The sequence below is a fragment of the Cibotium barometz genome, chromosome 22 (assembly GCF_041138505.1).
Source record: "Cibotium barometz isolate CiBa-2024 chromosome 22, ASM4113850v1, whole genome shotgun sequence".
Taxonomy (NCBI): Eukaryota; Viridiplantae; Streptophyta; class Polypodiopsida; order Cyatheales; family Cibotiaceae; genus Cibotium; species Cibotium barometz.
This window is the reverse complement of record NC_141067.1, coordinates 1837472-1859774: the sequence shown is the minus strand read 5'-3', so window position 1 is coordinate 1859774 and position 22303 is coordinate 1837472. Positions and strand designations below refer to the sequence as shown.

The following is a 22303-nucleotide window of genomic DNA, read 5'->3' as shown; positions in this document are numbered from 1 at the left end:
ACACTTTATTCAACAATACAAAGAAATCAGCCAGCATAGAATTTTGAATGCCCAGGAGCAGAACATTTTGTGGAATGCGCATCAAACCTTGAAAACCAATGACCAAAGAAAGCTTCAAAAATGGCAAGTAAAAGCTCGACAAAAACCATTGCTTGATAAAGGTTGTTTCTCAAGCTTTCTTCAAAGGATTACATGCCCCTCGTCAAAGGCAATCCATAGTGCGTGTAAAGCAATGCAATGGTGAATGGACCACAAACAAGCTGCAACTGAGGACTTGGATGTGGCCTGGTATAGCTTTGTAATTAGAATGCAAGCTGTTATACAGGATTATGGCAGATGGTATTTGCAGGAAGAAAGACAAAGAGTGTCCACTGCTAAACACTTTATTCAACAATTCAAAGAAATCAGCCAGCATAAAATTTCGATTGCCCAGGAGCAGGACATTTTGTGGAATGCGCATCAAACCTTGAAAACCAATGACCAAAGAAAGCTTCAAAATTAGCAAGTAAAAGCTCGACAAAAACCATTGCTTGATAAAGGTTGTTTCTCAAAAGCTTTCTTCAAAGGATTATATGCCTCTCGTCAAAGGCAATCCATAGTGCGTGTAAAGCAATGCAATGGTGAATGGACCACAAACAAGCTGCAACTTGAGGAGGTATGTTTACAACATTTTGTTGACATGTTTGGGTCTCCACCTGCTGCTATTGCAAAAGTTTGTGCGGCCCGTCAAAACTCTATTGGACATTGTGACAAGTATAATGACACAACAAGAGGCTGATGACTTTGAAACACCATTCACTGAAGATGAGCTTGGTGATGTACAAAACGCATTGGGCAGATGAAAATCTGCAGGATGGGATGGTCTTACTGAGAATTTTTTCATGCATTTTGTGATCTTACGAAAGACACTATCCTCTCCATGATAAATTATTGTGGGACATAGGAATGCTGCAGACTTCTTGGAAGGAAGGACTTGTCAAGCTCGTGCCTAAAAAACAATTGTGCGAAATGATTTATGATTGGCACCCTATGCTTGTGATATACAAACTTATCACAAAAATGCTAGTCACTCGAGTCAAATGCATATTACATAAAAGATTGCATACCGCACAGTATGGTTTTATACCATGAAGGCATATCAATGATAACATTGCAAATGCATATATTGGCATTGAATACGCCAAATACACAAAACAAGACGTCATTATCATGCAGGTAGATATTGCTAAAGTAAGTAAGGTACTATATTGCACAAGAAATGGGCTTTGGACCAAAGATGCGAAATGCTATTTACTGCTAGCTAGTATGCTGAAGGCTTGGCAAAATGCATACTAAGAGGAGATCTCTCTTGTCCCTGGAAACTAGGAAAATCAATATGTTAGGGTTGCCCACTTAGTTCACTTTTATATGCAATTGCTATCCATCCTAGCTCTTGTATATGGACAAGATGGTTGCAGATGGCAATCTCCATGGCCTAGCAATGTGTGGTGGTTGATAGTTTCTCACACAAGCATATGGCGATGACTCCTTTTTTTTCTTTCTTTAAATGTTTTGCCGCTTAATGCACAAAACAGGCTGATGGATTGGAAATTAGATAGACAGATGCTTGGTTATAAGCCTATCTCATTTGATCAGTTGACTGTAGCGAGAGCATATAAGGTGATTATTCCTCCCCCATGGATTGACATGCCTAAATAGAATTTGGAAAAATATACTCCCTATGAAATAGAGTCTTCCTATGGAGATGCCTAGTTGGGGTGCTTCCTGTGGGTATACCACTGGCCAAGAGAAACATTGCCTCACCATGCTATTACAGGTGCTATCATGCACAAGAAACGGTACCTCATTTACTTTGGCATTGTCCGTGTTCTCGTGCTCTTCTTGATAGGCTTTCTAGATATCTGAAGGCTCGTCTTCCTCGGCATCCTTTTTCCAAGCAATTCTGGCTTTTTGGCAGACACTCCAATGAATTATCTTCCATGGCTCAGTTTATCATTGTATCACTCATGGTCTCATAGACCCTTGGGGTCTTTTGTAGACTTTTATTACTCTCTCTCTCTCTCTCTCTCTCTCTCTCTCTTTTTTGGAGTATTTTCTATAGTGAATGGGAGTGAAAGTACCAGAATGGTTGATTTCTTTCTGCAGAAAAGTTCTCATTATGCACTCAAAGCAACTCTCATTGGTTCTCCTGTCCGCCAAGTTTCTAGAGTTCTGGAGCTGGTATGCAAGATTTTTGAGTCGAGGTTGTTCTAAGAGCGTGAATCTGTGTTGGCTGTGAAATCTGGTTTCTGGACGTGCTGGGCACTCAAATGACAACCCTGGCTTCCTTTTTATAGGCTGAATTTGCTCAATTTTTCCTGGCTGACTGGCCGGCTTGATGCTGGATTGGAGAAGAGAGTGAAAATGGTTCTGTTGATCTAGCAATCTAACTGCCCAGCCTTGGGCACCAATGGCTGCTATGTTTTGGGCTTGTTGAGCCACCTCAAACGGGCATCTACTTGCTGCTGTTCTTGGATGCAAGTTTTGCTTGCCTTTTTTTGCATCCTTGGTCCTTTGTCCTTTTGCCTCGACTCTCTCATAGGACAGTGCAACTCACATCTACCATGTGTGTTTCCACTCACACTCTCGTAACCTATTTTGTCCCTTCGTAAATTAAGGCTTCCAACATGGGTTGGACTCTACAGTAAAGCCTAAACCTAGCTTTTTCCCTAGTATGATACATTATCGGAGTTGTGTGGTAGGGACATCTGTCTATCTAGCAATAGCTTGGGTGCACTAGTAGGCTCACAGCTTGTTTTACTACTAATGGAGGTGATGACCAAAGTTTTGTTCTAAAGCTCTTTTACCTAACTTAACATGTGTTTCATTTTGTTTTAAAATAAGCAAATAGTAATTATTGCTTGCAGTTCTGTTGAGATCAGCAACGCTTTGGCCAATATTCAACTCAATTCAATCCATGTGGAGAAGACCCACAGGTCCCATTTTTTTGTGGAGTGTCGAGATGCCTGCAAGAGATCAGGATGGGGTAATTCTATCAATTCTCCATGACAAAACAACCATATCTTCTACCTATGTTTTTTTTACCAAGCACCTGATAAAGAGTACAAGAATTTGTTTGAGCTTTCTATAAGTGGTCGAACATGTTTGCCATGAGCTCTGGCTTTTCTTATTTTCTTTTCATATAGTTGAAAATTTAAATCGTTCTTATAATGACAGGAAAAGTTGATGAACGCCCTTGCTTTGTCATCATGCTGGAGGTAAGCATATGCTTATGAAAAACTTGTAACTGTTGGTTATCAAGGCACTTATTTTCTAGCAATTTGTGCACTTGTGTAAGCATTCTTAGTAGTAACATATGGACAAGTAGTCATAGCTTGTAGGATAAGCTTTCAGGTATCTTCCATATTGTTGCAGTGTACCATCATCTGTGATACGTTTTTATTTGTAAGGGGCATAAAGCCAACAATTTTGGAAACCTGAAGACGCCTTCCAGAGTCAGCACCCAATCTCAAAAGAGTGGTGCACGGGGGGGGGGGGGGGGGGGGGGGGGGGGGGGGGGGGGAGCTTGTGTTGTTGGCAGGACCCCACCCCAGTGGTCGGATCTCCCCCGCTAATATGCCAGGCCCAAGAGGACTCAGATATGTCAGCTGCGAACCCCTAGTATTTAGACCGTCTGCATGCCCAAACCATAGCGAGCACCAGCCTATTGCTTCTTCAACAACAGTTTGTTACCTTGTCCTTGACTGCCCAGGCAAGTGACCTTGCACCTCAGATTTAGTTCATTGACATATTCAGGCTTGCAAAGAGGCTTGTTCTTGTGCAAGATTTTCGCGGGAAGCCTTCTTGAGGCTCTAGCGGCCTGGCCCTTTTCTCACAGATAGAGGTGGTGAGCCCACTTGGCTCTACAGACCACTTGTGTGGTTATTCCCTCTCCCTCCCCCTCCCCTTGTATGAGATGCTGGAAATATTGCTCATCCCCAGATGGACTCCCTACATGCTTGTATCTGGCCCATTTATGAGGCCCTGAAGGTTGCATTGCATATTTTATCTGCTATTTTTGCACCATTTTTAGGTGCCTTTTTTTAATAGCATTTTTCAACATATTATGGATTTTTGTCAAGGTCGGCCTGTAGAACCTGGCCGACCAGCTCATGAGGACCTATATAAATAGGTCGTTCCCACATCATTTCATCTCTGATTTCAGCCCTGATTTGTACATACCAGCACTCATGGGCCTCCCTCATGCTGAACCTTCATTCATATTCAGGTTCTTGATCATTTGCAGTCTACTGTATACACATACATGCTGTTTTACTCTCTGTTTTCAGATTTACAGCAGTAGCACAGATTTCTCACATGGTATCAGAGCCTAGAACTGCTCTACGACCTGCGTTTTCTTTCAAGAACCTGCGCTTTTCATTAGAAAGCTACGTTTTCTTCAATCAAGCTGTGTTTCTCTTCACAGAGCTGTGTTTTCAGCATCTGTGGTGCCATTAAACCTTGGAGAATCATTTCTTTTCTACCCTTCTGGTTTTTTTCCCACTCTCCCACCCTGCATTCCTTCTTCTTCATCCTCATGAGATCAATATTCTAACTTCTGTGGACTTCTTTTCTATTCCCAGGGAATCCTATCCCCTACTTCTCAGGTTACCACTTCATCGGTACCCTCTCCCTCCACCCCTTTGGTGGTTCCCCCAACCACTTCTGCTCTTGTTTCTCCCCTCCCACAGAACCTCTCCCCTTCTTTCTCTCATGTTCCATCCTAGACTCCTCCCCACATCAATGCATCCATGAAACTTACAACTACCAATTATCATACTTGGTCTTTTTATACCCAATTGCTACTTGAAGGTGCTGGTGTTTGGACATCAGTTATAACACCTACCTTGGTGGATCCAGCTTTTTGTGGAATTTTGGATGCTTGTGTACGCCTCATCATCATTCATTGCATGACTCTTGCCATATAGGCACAGTTTATTTCTACGAGGAGTAATGCCCGATAGATGTGGCTTGAGATTTAGAGGAGGTTTGGTGCTGTCTCTTCCGTGAAGATTGCCGAGCTGTAGGCGGATCTTGAGAAGATTTCCATCAGTGGATTTGACAATATCAGTGATAAGAAAATTTTCATTCTTTAGACATCCCACATATGAGCATGTATTTGTTAACCCATTTTAGGGTTAACAAGTTTTGCCACACCCAATTATATGCCAAAGCATGAGTAATCTACATCAAATGTCAAGGATGGACACACCAAACTCATGTATAAACAAACCATAAAGCAACGGTGTCCAATTCTCAAACTTGGACAGGTGGCCATAAAGGTCTGATAGACAATTAAGGGTGTTTCATCTTGCTCCGAGAGCATGTGGTAGTGAGCTAGGATGTGCTCCCTAGGGTCTTTTTTATGCGTGTCTGCCTACATTGATAGTGGCTGGGCAGGATGTTCTGACACAAGAGTGTCAACTAGTGGATGATGTTTCCTTCTTGGCAGCTCATGTATCTCATGGTTTAGCAAGAAGTAGCCAACAATAGCCACATCCAATTGTGAAGTTGAATACAGGGCAACATTCATAGCTATTGTGGAGTGTGTCTGGCTCCGTTGTCTTTTAGCTTATCTTGGTATCGGGTAGAAGTCTGCTACCACCCTTTACACTGATAGGCAAAGTGCATTAGCGGTTGCGCGGAATCCAATATTCCATGCACGGATGAAGCACATTGGGGTGCATTATCACTATGTCATGGAACGGCTCCATACTGGAGAGATAGCCTTGACCTACGTGCTGACACAAGCCAAGGTGGTAGATGGATTTACCAAGCCCCTTACCAGGGAGATGTTTGATGTTTTCCGACAAGCTTTGAACCTATTACCTCTACCAGGGTAGTCTGTTACACCCTATATCCGTTCACGCCTTCACTTCAAGGGGGTTTGTCAGTCTTTTACATTCAAGAAGTTCAAGTGTGAACAGGTACTTTTCACATTGTACTGGGCAGGGGTTTTTTCCCATGAGAACACACCCTTAGCGTGTTAGCACCCATGTCAACCCTCTAAAGACTACTAGTACAGGGTAGCATTCACAATTACTATGAAGTGTGTCTGGCTCCACCGTCTTTTGGCTAATCTTGGTATTGAAAAACAGTCTGCTACCACTCTTTACACCTACAGTCATAGCGCATTAGCAATTGCGCGCAATCCAGTATTCCATGCACGGACGAAGCACATTGAGGTGCATTATCACCATGTCAGGGAACGGCTCCATACTAGAGAAATAGCCTTGACCTACGTGTCGACACAGGCCAATGTGGTAGATGGATTTACCAAGCCCCTTACCAAGGAGAAGTTTGAAGCTTTCCGCCGACAAGCTCTGAACTTATTATCTCTACCAAGGTAGTTTGCTACACCCTATATTCGTTCATGGCCTTCACTTCAGGGGAGTTTGTTAGCCTTCTACCTCCATGAAGTTCAGGTGTGAACAGAGCTGATCACATGCACTTTTTACCATGTGCTGGTAGGGGTTTTTTCCCGTGAGAACACACCCTTAGTGTGTTAGCAGTTACATCAGCCCTCTAAGGGGTACTAGTACATTGTACTCCACACACTCATTATCTGATTGAGTACATTCCAGCTATTGCTATTGTCTTTGTTGCTCTCTGAGCTTGTGTGTGTGTTGTCTGTGAGTGTGTAGAGCATCTACTTTCACATCCAAGAATACAGATAGAACGATCGAGCTGGTGCATGTGGTTTGAACCTCCCTGTAACTTCCCCCACCGACCGCGGAGGGTGTGAACGATATCAAGCCATATGCTCCTGATTGCCTCTGCCGGCGGAGTGTGGGTACCCTTGATGGCCTTGCTGCATCTAGTACGCCAAATGTGCCAGGCTGCTATGCTACACTGCAAATCTCCCATCTTTGTTATGAGCTTGGCCGCCAATCGCTTGTACGTGGGGCTGTGACTGGTACTGCTCCAATACGTTGGTGAGAGATCTGAAGGCCTAGTCCTCCCCCATCCTCCTCATAAGCCCTAACCCCACTCCAGCATCTGTGGCCCAAGTGATAGTGTCCCATGTGATGATCTGGGTCGATGCCCTATCCATAGCAAAGATGGGGAGAATCCTCTACCAAATCTGCTGAGGCTTCGGGCAATCCCAAAGGCAATGTCTCTGAGTCTCTTGGGGGTGGCCGCACCGCTGGTCGACCACCAAGTACCAAACGCTAAACTCCTGTGTGCCATCAACCAAAGAAAGAGGGTGATCTTTTGTAAGCCCAATGGAGCGTGCAGTGGCAGATGCAGCCACGTGTACGAGAGATAAAGATAGAGAGAGAGATAGGGTGGTCTCCCTCAACTCCCGACATGGTTTTGTCACCCCATAAAAGATTTCTTCAAGAGAAATCCTACTCTGATACCACTGTAAGCCCAACGGAGCGTGCAGTGACAGATGCAACCACGTGTATGAGAGATAAAGATAGAGAGAGAGAGAAGGGGGGGAGAGAGATGAGAATAGGGGTTTCACACCGTACACGGTACAACACGCTGAGCGGGGTACAAGCATGGTCCCCTTTAAAGAATTTATTTCAGGAACAATCCACGGGCTTTTCCAAGCCAGGGCCAATACAACAAATGAATACAATATCAAAAAAAAGTGTCGATGTCGAGGTTGGGCCAAGGTCGATGTCAAGGCACAAGATAACTGATGCCGAGCTTACCACGAGGATGACCCACAAGAGACTTACACCGGGCTACTACCAATATCGAATACATGAATCAAAATCTTGGGAATCATAGATACCCACCAATGCTTTGTATCCAATCTAGTGTGATCTCCAAAAACTAGGCACCCAGAGACAGGAATGATGATGCAACAATATCTTAGTACCCATCTTGAGGGGATGGCACTGATACAACAGGCAGTGGCTGTACTCTGAGATGGCAGCGACGATCTGGTGGCCGCGATGGGGGCTGTAGTTAATAGAAAAGTGTTGCTGTGGTTGGACGAGCACGGGCTGAGCGGCGCATTGTACTGCACAAAGAAAGCACAGAAGCGGCGCAAGTACTGGTCACAAGGGATGATGCAGAGAAGGGTGGCGGCGCACAGAGAAGCGCTGGTGGTGCTGGTTATAGGGTGGCAGTGCTGCTGTACAGAGACGGTGGCGATGTGCTGACAAAGGCGGTGCCCAAGCAACGACGGCGTTCAGGGCGCAAGTGGCGCACAAGGAATGGCGGTAGGGCGGTGATGCTGGTTACAGGGTGGCACTGTTGCTGTACAGAGGCGGCACACAAGCAACAGCGGTAGGCCGGCGTTCAGGGGTGCAAGCGGCGCACAGGGAATGGTGGCGCTCAGGGCGGAGTAATGGTGGATATGGGCGCTGCAGGGGTGGAGCACCGGTGGATGTGGGTGCTGCAAGGGCGGAGCACCGGCGGATGTAGGCATTGCAAGGGCAATTGCTGACGGAGAGGGAGGAGTTAGGCGATGCTAGAGGAAAGAAGATGTTGATGAGTCTCCACAAGTACTCCTCCAAGATCTCCAAGAATTCTTTCTATGCCCTTCGATGGAGGTACAAGCTTCTTTTATAGTTGATGGGGAACCATGCTTTTGCCAAACTTTGCTTTTGCTTTATCCTCTAGCTTTTGTTTTATTTTCTTGCTTTTGCTTTGCCTCCTTGCTTTTGTTTTAATAATAGTCAAAGTTCTTGATTCAAGCTTTTAGAATCGTCAAGGCCTTGCTTTTTGGCCCTGGAGTAGCTTTTTGAAAAAGCAACTTTTAGCTTTTTGATCCAGTTCAATGTCCTCTTTCCAACGATGCTCTCAGCTTTTTAGTTTGACTTTTGCTTTTTATTGCTTTTTAACCAAGATGGGTGCTTCCAACTTTAGGAAACTTGTTTCCAAGTGTCCATCATCCTGTCCATGTGTCCGGGCATGAGTTCTATCATGTGAAAAGAGCATGGAGGACCAAATAGTTACATTCCCTCTTGCTTACATCACAGTTGTCCTCAACTGTGGCATGCATATGATCGTGGTACTAGCCCCATCTGGTGCTCTTGGGCATCTGGTCCTTTGGAAACATCTTTATGTCTTTCTTTGACTGATGTCCTTGTTCTTGATGATACATGTTCTTCATAGCTTGTAACAAGGGTTAGATAAATGCATACTCACCTTCTGCAAAAACCAGACACAAGCTAGACAACAAACAAGTATGCATCATTCGCGTCTACTGGGTATTCTAGGTATTGGCCAGGTAGTCTGGAGCCCAATGAATTATCACATGCCATAAATCCAAACATTGTTCGCGCATCAAAAACAACACACAAATTCAAAGAAATTCAAACATACATTAGTATGCAATGCACAAGTAATGATCCTCCTGTTCATGGATTGTCCTGTCTGGTCTCATCGAAACCGTGCTGAGCCATCTGGTCTCTAGGACCACTCAGTCTTCCCTCAAGGCCATTTGGTCTCTAGAATCGCCTGAGAGTTCATGTATAATCATCTGGGCCATCTGGTCGCATTGACCGCCCGACTATGAAATCCAATATAGTCATCTGGGCCATTTGGTCGCAATGACCGCCCGACTGCGAAATCCAATAAAGTCATCTGGGCCTTTTGGTCGCAATGACCGCCTGACTGCAAAATCCAATATAGTCATCTGGGCCATCTGGTCGCAATGACCGCCCGATTGCAAAATGTTCAATATATCTAGTATCGTTGCTGTCCAATGGGTCTTCTGGCATCGTTGCCTCCCATATACAAATCTTTCTCCTTGGTCTTTCTGGCATCGTTGCCACCCAAACTAGAGCATATCCAATCAAGACCATTAAATAAGCAAGATAGTGATCAATTCCATTTCAGTATAAATATATACAATGAAGAGGGCTAGGGCTACAATCCCTCCCTCTTAAATCTGTCTTGATCACAAGACGTTTCAAGCCTGTACTTCAAATACATCTGGACCAACTGCTTCCTCATAAGCTCGAAGAATATTTGGGTAGTCCTTGAAGTACTCTTCTGGCATCCATTTCGCATCCATAGGTGAATAGTTCTTAAACTTAAAGAGGAATTTCCTGACCACTGTCCTTCCTCTTTTTCTCACGGAATGGAATACAATCTATTCTGGCTGTAAGATTTCTTCTTGTTCTTCGAATTCTGGTGGATCCTCCAATACAGACTCATTTGGGGGTAGTCTTGTATATGGCTTCAATAAACTTACATGGAAGGCATTATGTATCCTCCAATGATCTGGAAGGTCCAAACGATAACATATTGATCTTCTTGGTAACCTGAAAAGTGAAAGAGTGCATAGAGTGGAAGCAAAAGAGCACTAGAGTGTGCTGAATAGAGAGTGCAAGAGAGAGAGAGAGATATGGAGCAACTATGCTGAATATACTGAAGCAATACAGTCCCAAGCAAGAAACACAAGCAGTCTCATAAGTGAGGGAGCAAAAGATAGACTAGGCAAGATACAAGACTAAGAGGCCAGCCCACCTATTTATAGGTGGGGAGTGTTGGCCGACTGGAGCTACTGAAGCTGGCCGACTGGAGGACTGAACTGGCCGACTGGGAAAAAACCATATGGGCTGGGAAAAATCCCAAAAAATAATATAAAATACGGGTGGCCAGCCCACAATCAAGGGTCATGCAAAAGGGACCAAAAGGACACCAGAAATGGGCAAAAACTAGGGATGAATGTGCTAACACCCCCTCTCAGCACCAGATGCTAAACAAACTCCGAGAAGCCGAAGATGAGGAGCCGAGGAAGCCTAAGAAACCGGCTTGGTGAACAAATCTGCAGCATTCTCCGTTGAAGGACAATACTCCAGATACAAATCTCCAGCAAGAACCCGTTCACGAACATAGTGATACTGTATCTCAATGTGTTTCTCACGAGCATGAAACACAGGGTTCTTGGCGATGGCAATGCAACTCTGATTGTCACACCAAAGAAGAGTAGATCCGGTAGGAGGACAGCCAAGCTCCTCCAATAATCTCCGCAACCAAATCGCCTCACATGCACCATAACAAACCACATGATACTCCGCCTCTGTAGAGGGAAGCGCCACATTAGGTTGCTTTTTACTGCTCCATGAAATGGCTCCAGACCCAAGTGTAAAAACACAACCAGTGGTCGAACGCCGAGTATTTGGATCTCCAGCCCAATCTGAATCAGACCATCCAACAAGAGTGCATCCTTGGCCATAGAAGATGCCAAAGTCCAGAGTGCCACGCAAGTACCGAAGAACTCTGAGAGCACACTGCCAATGCTGCTGACGGGGTTTGGATGAGAAAGAATTCAATAAACTGACTGCGAAACATATGTCCAATTGGGAGAGTAGGACAACCAAACCAAACAATCGACGAGAACCCGATACTGTCCCTGATCAATCCCTGGAGAAGCATGAAGTAGAGAAAGCTTCTCACTAGTATCCAAAGAAGAAGATACTGGTCTGCATCCAATCATCTGAAATCTGTCAAGAATCTCCCGTGTGTACTTCTGCTGAGAGAAGAAAATGCCCTTCGAGGTCTGCCAAATCTCAAAGCTGAGAAAATAATGCAGAAGGCCAAGATCCGTCATCTCAAACTTTGTCTCCAAAGCATCCATGACTGAACGGATCCTCACGGAATAAGAACCTGTAAAGATGAAGTCATCAACATAGACCACAATGATAACAATCAACCCCCTCTCAAGGAGGATATAAAGGTTCGAATCTGCATGAGAATGGCGTAGGCCGAGCTTCTGAAAGAACTCATCAATCCGTTGGTACCAAGCCCGCGGAGCCTACTTCAGACCATATAAAGCCTTCTTCAGCCGGCACACCTGATCCTGTTTGCCTGGAACAACAAATCCCGGCGGTTGATCAACATTCAGGAAAGCCAACTTGACGTCCATCTGGAAAACGGGCCATCGAACTCGCTTGAGGAGGAGCAGAGTCATCATCATCTGGCTGAGAATCCACAGTTGGAGGTGTAACAGAAGCAGAGGGAGGAGGAGGAGGAGGCGGAGGCGGAGGTGGAGGAAGAAGAAGCTCACCACCCCCCTTTGAAGATGTAGGAGTCTCGTCGAACACTACATCAAAAAGACGATATGCCTTGGACACAGTGCTGTTCCGAGAAAAGTCATGCGCTGAGACTTAGAGTCCAACTTGGAGCGATGCTCCTTAGGCACATGAACATACGCCGAACAACCAAATATCCGGAAATGAACAACGGAGGGCTTCTCACCATGGAAAGTCTCATATGGAGTTTTATCTGAAGAGCAGTAGGAGACCGGTTCTGAATGTAGATAGTAGTGGAAGCTGCCTCAGCCCAGAAACGTCAAGGTAATGAAGAATGCTCAAGCATAGCACGGGCCATCTCCATAATGGTCCTATTCTTCCTCTCTGCAACTCCATTCTATGATGGAGTATATGCTGTAGTAAGCTGTCTCCGAATGCCATGGGTCCTGCAATATTGTTGAAACTCCTAGGATGTAAACTCACCCCCTCCGTCGGTCCCGAGAGCCTTGACCGAGCGACCAGTCTCTTTTTCCATCTCGACTCTCCAATCACAAAAGTGCTGAAAAGCCTCATCCTTGTTTTCAAAAAGAAAACCCAAGTATATCTGGAGAAGTCATCCACCATCACGAGCATGTACAACGCCTTACTCAAAGACTCGGTACTCATAGGACCACATAAGTCTGCATGAACAAGAGCAAGTGATGTCGAAGATCTGTGTGTCGCCTCCTCCAAAAAGGCGGCTCGGTGTTGCTTCCCTTGTAAGCAAGAGGAACAAGTAGTAGATGGAGCCTTGATGGTCGGTAAATCCTCAACCAACCCATCCTTCGAAGCTCGCTGTAGAAGCCGATAGCTCAAATGGCCAAACCGAGCATGCTAAAGAGCAGAAGAAGCACCAGAAGAAAGTAGAGCGGTCAACTTGTATAGACCACTATCTTGGAAAGTTGGACTCCCTGAGCCAAGATGATACCGGTCGCCTTATCACGAATGGTAATCTCATAACGAAAGAAGATCACCTCTGCACCTTGAGCTGTAAGAGCACTCACTGACAAAAGGTTAAAAGCCAAATCTGGAATGTACAGAATGTCAGAGAAGTACCTCTTGTCCTCGGAAGAGCGGAAGATGGGGATGGTGCCATGTACATGCACTGGCACGGAAGAAGAATCACCCAAAGTGATCTCGCCTGACCTGGCAGTGAAGTCCTCGAACCAATCTCAATGGGGTGTCATGTGAGCAGTAGCACCACTATCCACAATCCACAACCGCGACTGAGAAGTCACAAGAGCAAGTATACGACGAGTACTTGCTAATAGAAGAATGCCATCATCCTTCAGCCGGAGGAGAAGTGCATCCTTCCCCCTTTTTCATCTTTGATCCTCGCTCCATACTTCGAGGCGAGTTTGTACTTAGTCTTTTAAGGCTGTCTTTTGTTAACTAATAGAAGGATCTTGTTTCTGGAAAAAGAAGGGAAGAGATATGGCATGTGGCACTCCTTTGGAGAGGCTACGTAGATACGAAGGGATGGAATCCCAGCTGCCTGAGCAAGAACCGAAGCGAGGGTGGAGAGGGATTCCATCACTCTCCCAATAGCACCACCTATCACCGGGTGGAGAGGAAGGTACTCCGTCCTAAGGCCTGGGAAGCAAACTGTCACGGGAAAGCCTTAAACGCCAGCCAGAGGCTTGGATGCTAGGTTGAAGCCATGTTGCCACCTCGCAAAGCAGGCCTGGGTGGTACGCAGTGCGACGGGGCTTAGCTGCATGACTCTATCCGATACTGTTGGCGAGTCGAACTCAACCTGGTAGTAGCCATGTCCTAAAGGATGAATATTAGTGAGCTTTCTAGGCACGCTAAGGAGGTTAGCCTATAGTAACAGATCCCCAAGCTGTCCGCGCGCGGGCGGCTACCCACAATCTTGCATTCCAAGGTGGAGGCCTCTATGGATGTGACTATCGAAGTGAGGAGCTGGAGGTCTGCTTCTGAAAAAGAGAGGCAAGGGATGGCAGCGTCGGTCGGGGATGACAAAGTGGCCGCCATGGAGTCCTCCTGGGGTTCAAGACCAAAAGAAGCCGGGGTTCAAGACCAAAAGAAGCCGAAACTTGCTGTAAGGAAAAACTGCCCGAAAGCTGAAAACCTGCCTTCCTTGAGAAAACGCCAAAGGGGGGGAGATGAGGGAGCAGAGGAGCAGGGGTGGAAATCAGGAAAAGGAAAAAAACCAAAAAGGGAAGGAGGCAGAACAGGTGCGCAGGGGCTGGTAGGGGGGCAGCACGCAGACGAAAGGGAAGAAGAGGGCGACGGCCGGGGGGGGGGGGGGGGGGAGCGCACAGATGGCAGGACACAGTTCAGGGGAGCTAACAGGAGGTGGGGCAGACCGGAAGGCGAGGGAAGGAGGGAGCTCAACAGGACAGGAGAGGAGGGGCGTAGGCGGGGACTCAACAGGCGGAAGAGGATAAGGCAGAGGATGGGAACTGGCGATGAAGCCAGGCAGAGAGAGGGAGCAGGGTGAAGGCGGCAGGTGCCCCAGCAGGGCGCGCGCAGGGGGCCCGCGCGGGGGGCGGGGGGGGGGGGGGTTGTTGCGCTTCAGCGCTGGATACAGTTCGAGGATCTGCAGATTATGTAAATACTTCTTTTTTGTACATAATACAGATAGTAGTTTAGGAGTCTTATGTTTCTGTTGCATTCTTTTCTTTCTCTGAAAACTGTAGCACATAGGCACAAGTACAGTTGGTGTCAGAGCCTAATGAACCTGAAAATTTTTTCTCTTCTGACACCCGTGTGTGTTGACTGCTTGGATAGGGTAAAGCCCCTAGGTTCCAGGAGTGCACAAGTCAAAGTCACTGCTTATGATTATTGATAAACATCACAAATATTCTCATGAATTAAAATATGCATGCAGTCCTTTTCATGCTTGCAGGTACTGGATAACCAGCCACATGATCTTGTCTATAAGGAAAACTCTGGCTGTCCATGGCTGGAAACTCATGTCACAAAAGGGTATTCTTTCAATGAGCAAATGCTTAAGATTTCATCCAATATCTTTCTGATTAGTATGGCAATTTGGTTTTTCGACAGGCCCAATAGTGCAACACTGATTGAAGTCCACCAGCCATTGGAGGATCATCTTATACAGCGCTGCATCAAAATCATGGAATGTGGATCGAAGTCAATCTCCCCCTGGTTGTTGGCACTGAAGAATTTTGTTTATAAGGTCATTCCTTTCCAAAAAAAGGCTTGGATTCCCACAGCAAGCTTGGTAAGTAACAGCTTATTCTGCATATGAGAGATACTTTTAGTATATTGGTACCTTTAGAGTCTGCCATTAATGACTTTTTGGTGGCAGCAATTGTTGGAAGCATTGTATGCAGTGCGCCCAAACATGGCTTTGATTGTATCTGACTTCAGTGTGCTTCCGGATGTGAAAGTACAAGGGGAGCGCGCTCCCTTGGTGGCAAGGAAGGTACTTTGTTATGTCTGCATCCTTTGCATTGACTCAATTCCATCAGCAACAACCTTCCCAAACCTGTTTTTTGTTGCTGCTTAATTGACTAGCATGGTTGTGCAGAAGAATGGTGTTACTGTGGACCTATCATCATACCTTGATGTTAAGGTAGTACAGTTGCTTTTATGCCTTAGATAGTTGGCATTCTTTTCTGTCAAATGGAAGTAAGAAGGATTGATGTGCAGGGAGATGCAGACATCTTTTTCCCAACTGATTTTCACTTGTTAAGAAAACTTGATCTTCATTGCCACTCATTAGGAAGCTGTGCGATAGATGGCAAAGGCACGCATGTGAAGCGCAAGTCCCTCATAGTGAGTAACCTGTTTTGCTTTGTTTCTTCCTTCTTCTGCTCTCAAGTTCTATATACTGTGACTTCAAAAGATAGGCCATTATTTATTGGACTGAACTTGCATTCATGGCTCTCTATGTCTCATTTGGACCTCCTCCAGGTGACCATGTCTCAATTTATGAAGCAATATGCTGAAATTTCCAAGACAAAGACGAAGAATGGCTTCAATCCGCTGCTAGATGACTACAGCAATATGAAGTTCTACCTTACTGGATGGATGTGATTGCTCTCAAGAGTGCAAACAGTGACATTCCACTTCACCTATGAGGCAGCCATTGAAAGTTCCACCATATGCACAAAAGGGTGACCTAGCGAAAATAGGCTGCAAGGGTATTGCATGCAGGTGGACTACCTGTTTTGCTGAATGTATATGAGATGCATTGGAATTTGGAACTCCTTTGAGATCATGAAATGCTGTCATTGCTAATCTTGAATATTGTAGCTTTAAAGCCCCCAGGCTAATAGACCCTGTGATTATTAAGCACAAACAAAAAGGAAACACACATAGACACTGGCATCTAGCTCACTACCCAACCATAGAGCCATTTAGGCCCACCCTGGAGCACAAGGGGATGATCCGAAGATGACATGCTCAAATGTGTTTCCAATTTGGAGAACATTGATTGCCAAAATTGTGCAATGAATTTGGGATCCCTTTCGTTGACAATCTCCTCCAAGCAATCCATAGAGCAGCAAGCTTGTACAATTGCTCCATGAAGAGCTGAGCCAACTCGTGACACTTTACTGACGACTTGGTAGGGATAATTCTAGCCATCTTCGTCAATCGGTCAACTACGACCCAGATTGAATCATGGCCCCTACTAGTCCGAGATAATCCAATTGCAAAATCCAACAGGACACTTTGCCACTTGTTCTTAGGAATTTGTGAAGGATTCAATAACTCTCCAGCTTTAAGCCTTTCAACGTTACTAAATTGGCACTGGGTACACTTTCACACATAATCCTCAACAAAGAATTTCTACATGGCCAATAGAAATGCCGGCCAGCCAAGGCCAAGGTTCTATGTGTGCCTAAGTTCTCTACGCTAGGTGCGTCATCGCACTCATGCAATATCAAAGCTCGGATGTCCAAATCACTAGGCACACAAACCTTGCCATCATTGAACATTAATTCACCTCTAGTGGAATACATTTCCAATATCTTTCTCCTAGTATCACTCATCAAAGTGTCCGGAACACTCAGATCTCGTGGGCTACAACTGGCATGGACCAATTGCTAAATTCGACCAAAATGGAATCATGTTAGAAGTCAATTGTTATCTCAACAAAAGAGGTAGCATTGACCTTGGGGATCCTACTAAGCATAAGCAATCCCCCAGCTTGTCACTCCAAACCACTAAAGAACTTGACTTGCCCTTTTTGCTTCTTACTCCCTTCAAAAGTTGAGTCAGGGGGCAACAAAGCTAGCATAAGCCTTGGTAAACTTCCCAAAAAGGCTAGTGAAACCAAGAATTGATTTCACTTGCCTAATCGTCCTAGAATTGGCCATTCATGGACCTTGCAAACCTTGATCAATCCTCACACCATCACAACAGAGATGACATGACCCAGATACAAGAGTTCCTGCTTGAAGAAGTCACCCTTTTACTCCTTCCCATACAACTTCTCTCGTCTGAGAATCTCCAAGATGACTTTGAGATGTTGTATATATCCTTCCAATGACATATTCTCTCGTTTGAGAATCTCCAAGATGACTCAGAGACATATATGTTCTTCCAATGACCTACTATAAATGAGTATGTCATCCAAGCAGACAACAATTCACTTTCCCAGGTATGGACGAAATAAATCGTTCATCATGTGTTGAAAAGTAGCAGGAGCATTGGTCAACCCAAAAGGTAGGACCAAAAACTCATAGTGGCCATAGCACGTCCGAAATGCAATCTTAGTCACGTCCTCAAGTTTAATCCGTATTTCATGATAGCCTGATCGTAGATCAATCTTGGTGGAATACTTAGCACCGTGGAAGATGATCTACCAGGTCACATCCATCTTTAGCAAAGGATACATGTTCTTGACAGTGAGTTTATTCAAGCCTTTGTAAACCACACAAAAGTGCATGCTACCATGGCAGAAGAAAGGGAGTGCCCCTTGGAGACTTACTAGAGTGAACAAAACTTTTACTAAGATAATCTTGCAATTGTCGAGCAATCTCGTCTTCGTCCTTTTGGCTAAACCGATAAAGTTGTTGGGAGATGGGATTACTACTAGGCAATAGCTCAATCGCATGATTAACACCCCTCTTGAGTGGGAGACCATCTAGTATAACTTGCTTGGAAATACATCAAGAAACTCTTATAGAGTATCATCCAAAATTTGTTCTTCTTTTGAAATTTCGCTACTTGAGTTAGATTCACAAGCAAATGATCTTAACGAAATTTCAGAATTGAAAAGATCATTAAAACAACAAAATGACTCTAAATTTGGATCAAAAAGATTTTCATATATATCCTTGGCCAAAGCCGAAGTTGATACTCTTACAGAGTATCATCACAAAATTCACGAGGGACATCACCCTGGATTACATTCAGTTCACCGTCATGAACAAATGAGAGCCTGTGTGATCGATAATCTACCATCATTGTCTCGTTCTTATAAAAAACCAAGACATTCCCAAGATCACGTCCACCGTGTCAAGGTTCATGATGTGGAAATCCAGAGCCTCCCTACAATGATCTTATTTGTTCGGATTAATTGGTAGTAACAAGAGCACATGGGCACGGTAAATGTAATGGCTCTCTAAGGATGGCTGGTAAGGGCGCATAGGCATGGTGTGACTACAATCGTTCTCTACATATTTTCCCTAGGGAAAAAGACTTTAGGGGTATGCTATGTGGCACAAGAACGGCTAACACGAGCATTGGACTAGTGATCACAATGCTATTTTTTATATATGATGTAAATGTGGCGTCTTGGTGGCTTGATTATTTGCTTCTATTAATCCATCTCATATGACATATCTTAGGGAGAATCAATATCCTCTTAAAAGTCAAGTATATCTATAATCTATGTAATGAAGTTTCCTGCTAGTACTTGTAAGAGAAGAGAGTGCTGAGAGTTTGTAAATCCCATTCTCCACTCCGCCTTCCGAAACAACCTGGCCTATTGCTTTGTCTCGAATAGCAACTCAATGCTCATCAAACTCCACTTGCATGCCAGTCTTGCAAACCTCATGCATTGACAAAAGATGAAAGCCAAGAGATGGGACATAAAGAACCGGGGAGGAATGCTTCTTGCCTCTGCCATCAGGAACGATTTTCAACTTGCCCTTATTGTGAATTGGGGTAGTGAACTTGTCACCAATAAAGATCTGACATGTTTGCCTCTGAAGGTTCTGTAACAACTCTCAGGAAGGAGTCATATGCCTAGAAGCACCATTGTCTAGAATCCACTCTCGAGTATCCCCAACAGTGAGACCACTGGAGTCTTCGAAGTTCTGCACCTTTCTTGGTACTCCGCTAAGGACATTTCCTCCAGTAGAGTGACCCTTCTGGCCACAATGGTTATAGGTCTGCTCGGCCTTCAAGGCATCACAATCTGAATCGGGCTTCTTCTTAGAAGACCTCGATTGTGAAGACTTTACTTACTTTGCCCTTGTTGTTGTTGTTATGGCCTTTCGATCGCTGGCCAATCAAAGCCTTAGAACCTTCGCCCTATGGAGGGTTCAAAAACGAGTCGTCCTGGTCCAAAGTCATCGGCACAAGCTCCTCCCAAGTAATGATCCTAAGCCTCCCGCTAGTGATCAAATAGGAAAAGAAAGCTGAGTATTGAGAGGACAGATGAGACAACAGGGTGATGGCCATGTCCTCTGATGATATCTCCTTCCCAAGTTGAAGAACCTCCTACTGAAGAGCTTGGAGTTTGTTGATGTGCTTCCGCATCGTCGAAGACTTTGCAGGATTCATCACTTGCATGTGCACTTCCAAGGAAACTCTCTTCATGGGTGATATGCGACTGTACAAAGAGACCAAGTGCTATCAAATCCCTCGAGCCTGCTTCATGTGTTTGATATGATTGATCACTTAGGGTGTGTAGTTGAGGAAGATGAAAGAGCGCACACGGGCATTGACACGATTTTACAATTGTGCTTGGGCCTCTCGCCCTTTCGTGAGACTGATTGTGAAATTTCCTCCTCCTCCGCATCTGGCCGCGGAACTCCAACCGTGATGAAGTTAGCCAAATCATAAGATTCCAAAACAAACACCATCATCACCTTCCAAATGCCATAGTTGTTCCCATCCAACTGTCAGTCCACTGGGAATGTCGGGAGGGTGGTGGGGATCTTCACAGGTTTATCCGCCATCTCGAGCAAATTTGCCATCTCGGGGGTTCACGTGGTCTTGTGAAAGGAGGATGGGTGGGAAAAAAATTTGAAGAAGAGGTTGCACTTTCTTGCAAGGTGGTGGTCCAGCAATGACGCCCGCCTTCTACCCGCTTCACATCCCATACAGCCCAAACACTCTCCAATCAACACCAAGCACATTAGCTTCAAGCCACCTTGGGCTCTGATACCATGTCAAAATGTGTAGCGGAAATGAGACAGAAAACTGAGAGCAAAAAGCACAGAGGTGCAAGAGAGGAGAAGTGTTGTAAAACTTTGCTATATACACAGTAGATCCGGTATAACAAGTGGGGGGAGCAAGATCCCATATATATATATATGGAAGAGGGTAGATAGTCGGCATGTATAAACAGGCCGATGGCTCCCTATAAGGCCCCACGACCGTGCAAAGCTGGTCGGCCAACCGCCTCTTACAGGCCGGCCAGAGAAAGAAAAACAGTCCCCACGACACACGACTACCAAAATTGGGATAAGAAAATGGAAGAAAACGGGGACTCCTCCCGTGGGCAGGCACACACACATCACAAGCCCTCACTCCCTACGGTATAATATGGTACAAATAGGAGATGAATGCTAACATATATCTCCCTTATTGAGAATTCCTCCATGTCCCTTTAAAAGACATGATATGGGTTTCTTGGTTCTAGTTTAGAGATGTCTTTTGAGTATTTGTAGACACATTTAATTACATCCACCATACCTAATATGAGCTTCTCTTTGCGCTATTAAGAGTATCCTACATAAGTGTGATTTGTGAAGCATGGCCATTGAGAGAGAGAGGGGTCTCACCAAAAAGGGGAGGGATATATCCTAGAGAAGTATTTTCGGGAAGGCTTGTTGGTGTTACCTTTGCTTTTGCAATAGCAAGCTAATTTGTCATGTTGAAAGTTAAATTTCAAAAAGCAAAATTTGCCACTACAACTCATTCACTAAGTATACATTATTGTTTGTGCATTAGATTTGAGGCATCAATCGATACATAATCAAATTATGAAAGTTATCATATCAAGGTTGACACACTTATGAAAGAGTATTTTATTGAGCAATATATCTTGTAAACAAAATTAACTTTGCAAGGAAATCGATAAAAAAATATGTAATCAAATATTTAATTCATCACATCCATGTTCACTGAAAAATAAGAATAAGAGTATATATATATTCATGTTCGCGGGAGGAGTCCTCGTAGTATCCATGTTCACGGGAGGAGCCCCCGTTTTCTTCCATGTTAACTCTTGTTCTTATTTTTCATGTACATCTCCACTAATGTCATCAGCGCCCAATAGTGAGTGTAGAACTTGGTATCGATATATGCTTCTACACACCCTGCGTACGCACGCGCAATGAAGGCCGAAATCTTATCGATGTAGAGGCCAAAGAGTGTGGGAGACAGTGGGCATCCTTGCTTCACTCCGATGGTACTGGCGATGTCCTCTGATAATCCTCATGAGCATCTCACTTACCCTGTGACCGACCCATATAAGTAGAGAATATACGTGGCAACTTGCCTGCTCTGATGCTTTGTGCCCATGTCTTTCTACTAGTGTGTTGAGCTCAAGCTCAAGTATTGATTCATATATATATATATATATATATATATATATATATATATATATATATATATATATATATATATATATATATATATATATATATATATATAGAGAGAGAGAGAGAGAGAGAGAGAGAGAGAGAGAGAGAGAAGGGAATCTTGACTTATGTTCTTTAAATTATGTGTGGTGCAACATCATTAAACGTAAGGAATGAAAACAACAATAAAATAAGAAAAGAGAGAATTATGGAGATTGCAATAAAAATGTCATCATAGACACATTACTAAAAATACAAAATATTCTAGCTTGACAAATGTATTCTACTAACAACCCTTGCTTAATTAAAGTACCACTTTGATTACTAACAAATACAAAATGTACAAAACTCCATATATCATCCTCTAGGCCAAAAACTTGTAGGTATAGTGTATTAAAATAAAAAGTGTCAACATAAATATTCCTAAATTATACAAAGTTAATTAAATTTAGAATATGGAACGATAAAAATAGAAAGCATGAAATTAGACTTTGTCTAAAATGTTCGAGCTTGAGAAATGTA

The 22303-nt window shown here is 44.3% G+C and overlaps 1 protein-coding gene across 5 annotated transcripts in view; it reads left to right on the top strand.

The window, feature by feature from the left end:
* Positions 1-16278, top strand: part of LOC147626157 (NADH dehydrogenase ubiquinone complex I, assembly factor-like protein (DUF185)) — a 30452-nt gene extending 14174 nt beyond the window's left edge. For all 5 annotated transcript variants that reach the window (XM_086816270.1, XM_086816268.1, XM_086816271.1 and 2 more), the window contains 8 exons: positions 2907-3025; positions 3217-3257; positions 14896-14975; positions 15054-15234; positions 15322-15438; positions 15544-15588; positions 15666-15791; positions 15930-16278. In XM_086816270.1, the coding sequence (XP_086672396.1) occupies positions 2907-3025; positions 3217-3257; positions 14896-14975; positions 15054-15234; positions 15322-15438; positions 15544-15588; positions 15666-15791; positions 15930-16052 (832 nt within the window). In that variant the 3' untranslated portion in view covers positions 16053-16278. The remainder of the gene's footprint in view (positions 1-2906; positions 3026-3216; positions 3258-14895; positions 14976-15053; positions 15235-15321; positions 15439-15543; positions 15589-15665; positions 15792-15929) is intronic.
* The last annotated feature ends 6025 nt before the right edge of the window (positions 16279-22303 follow it).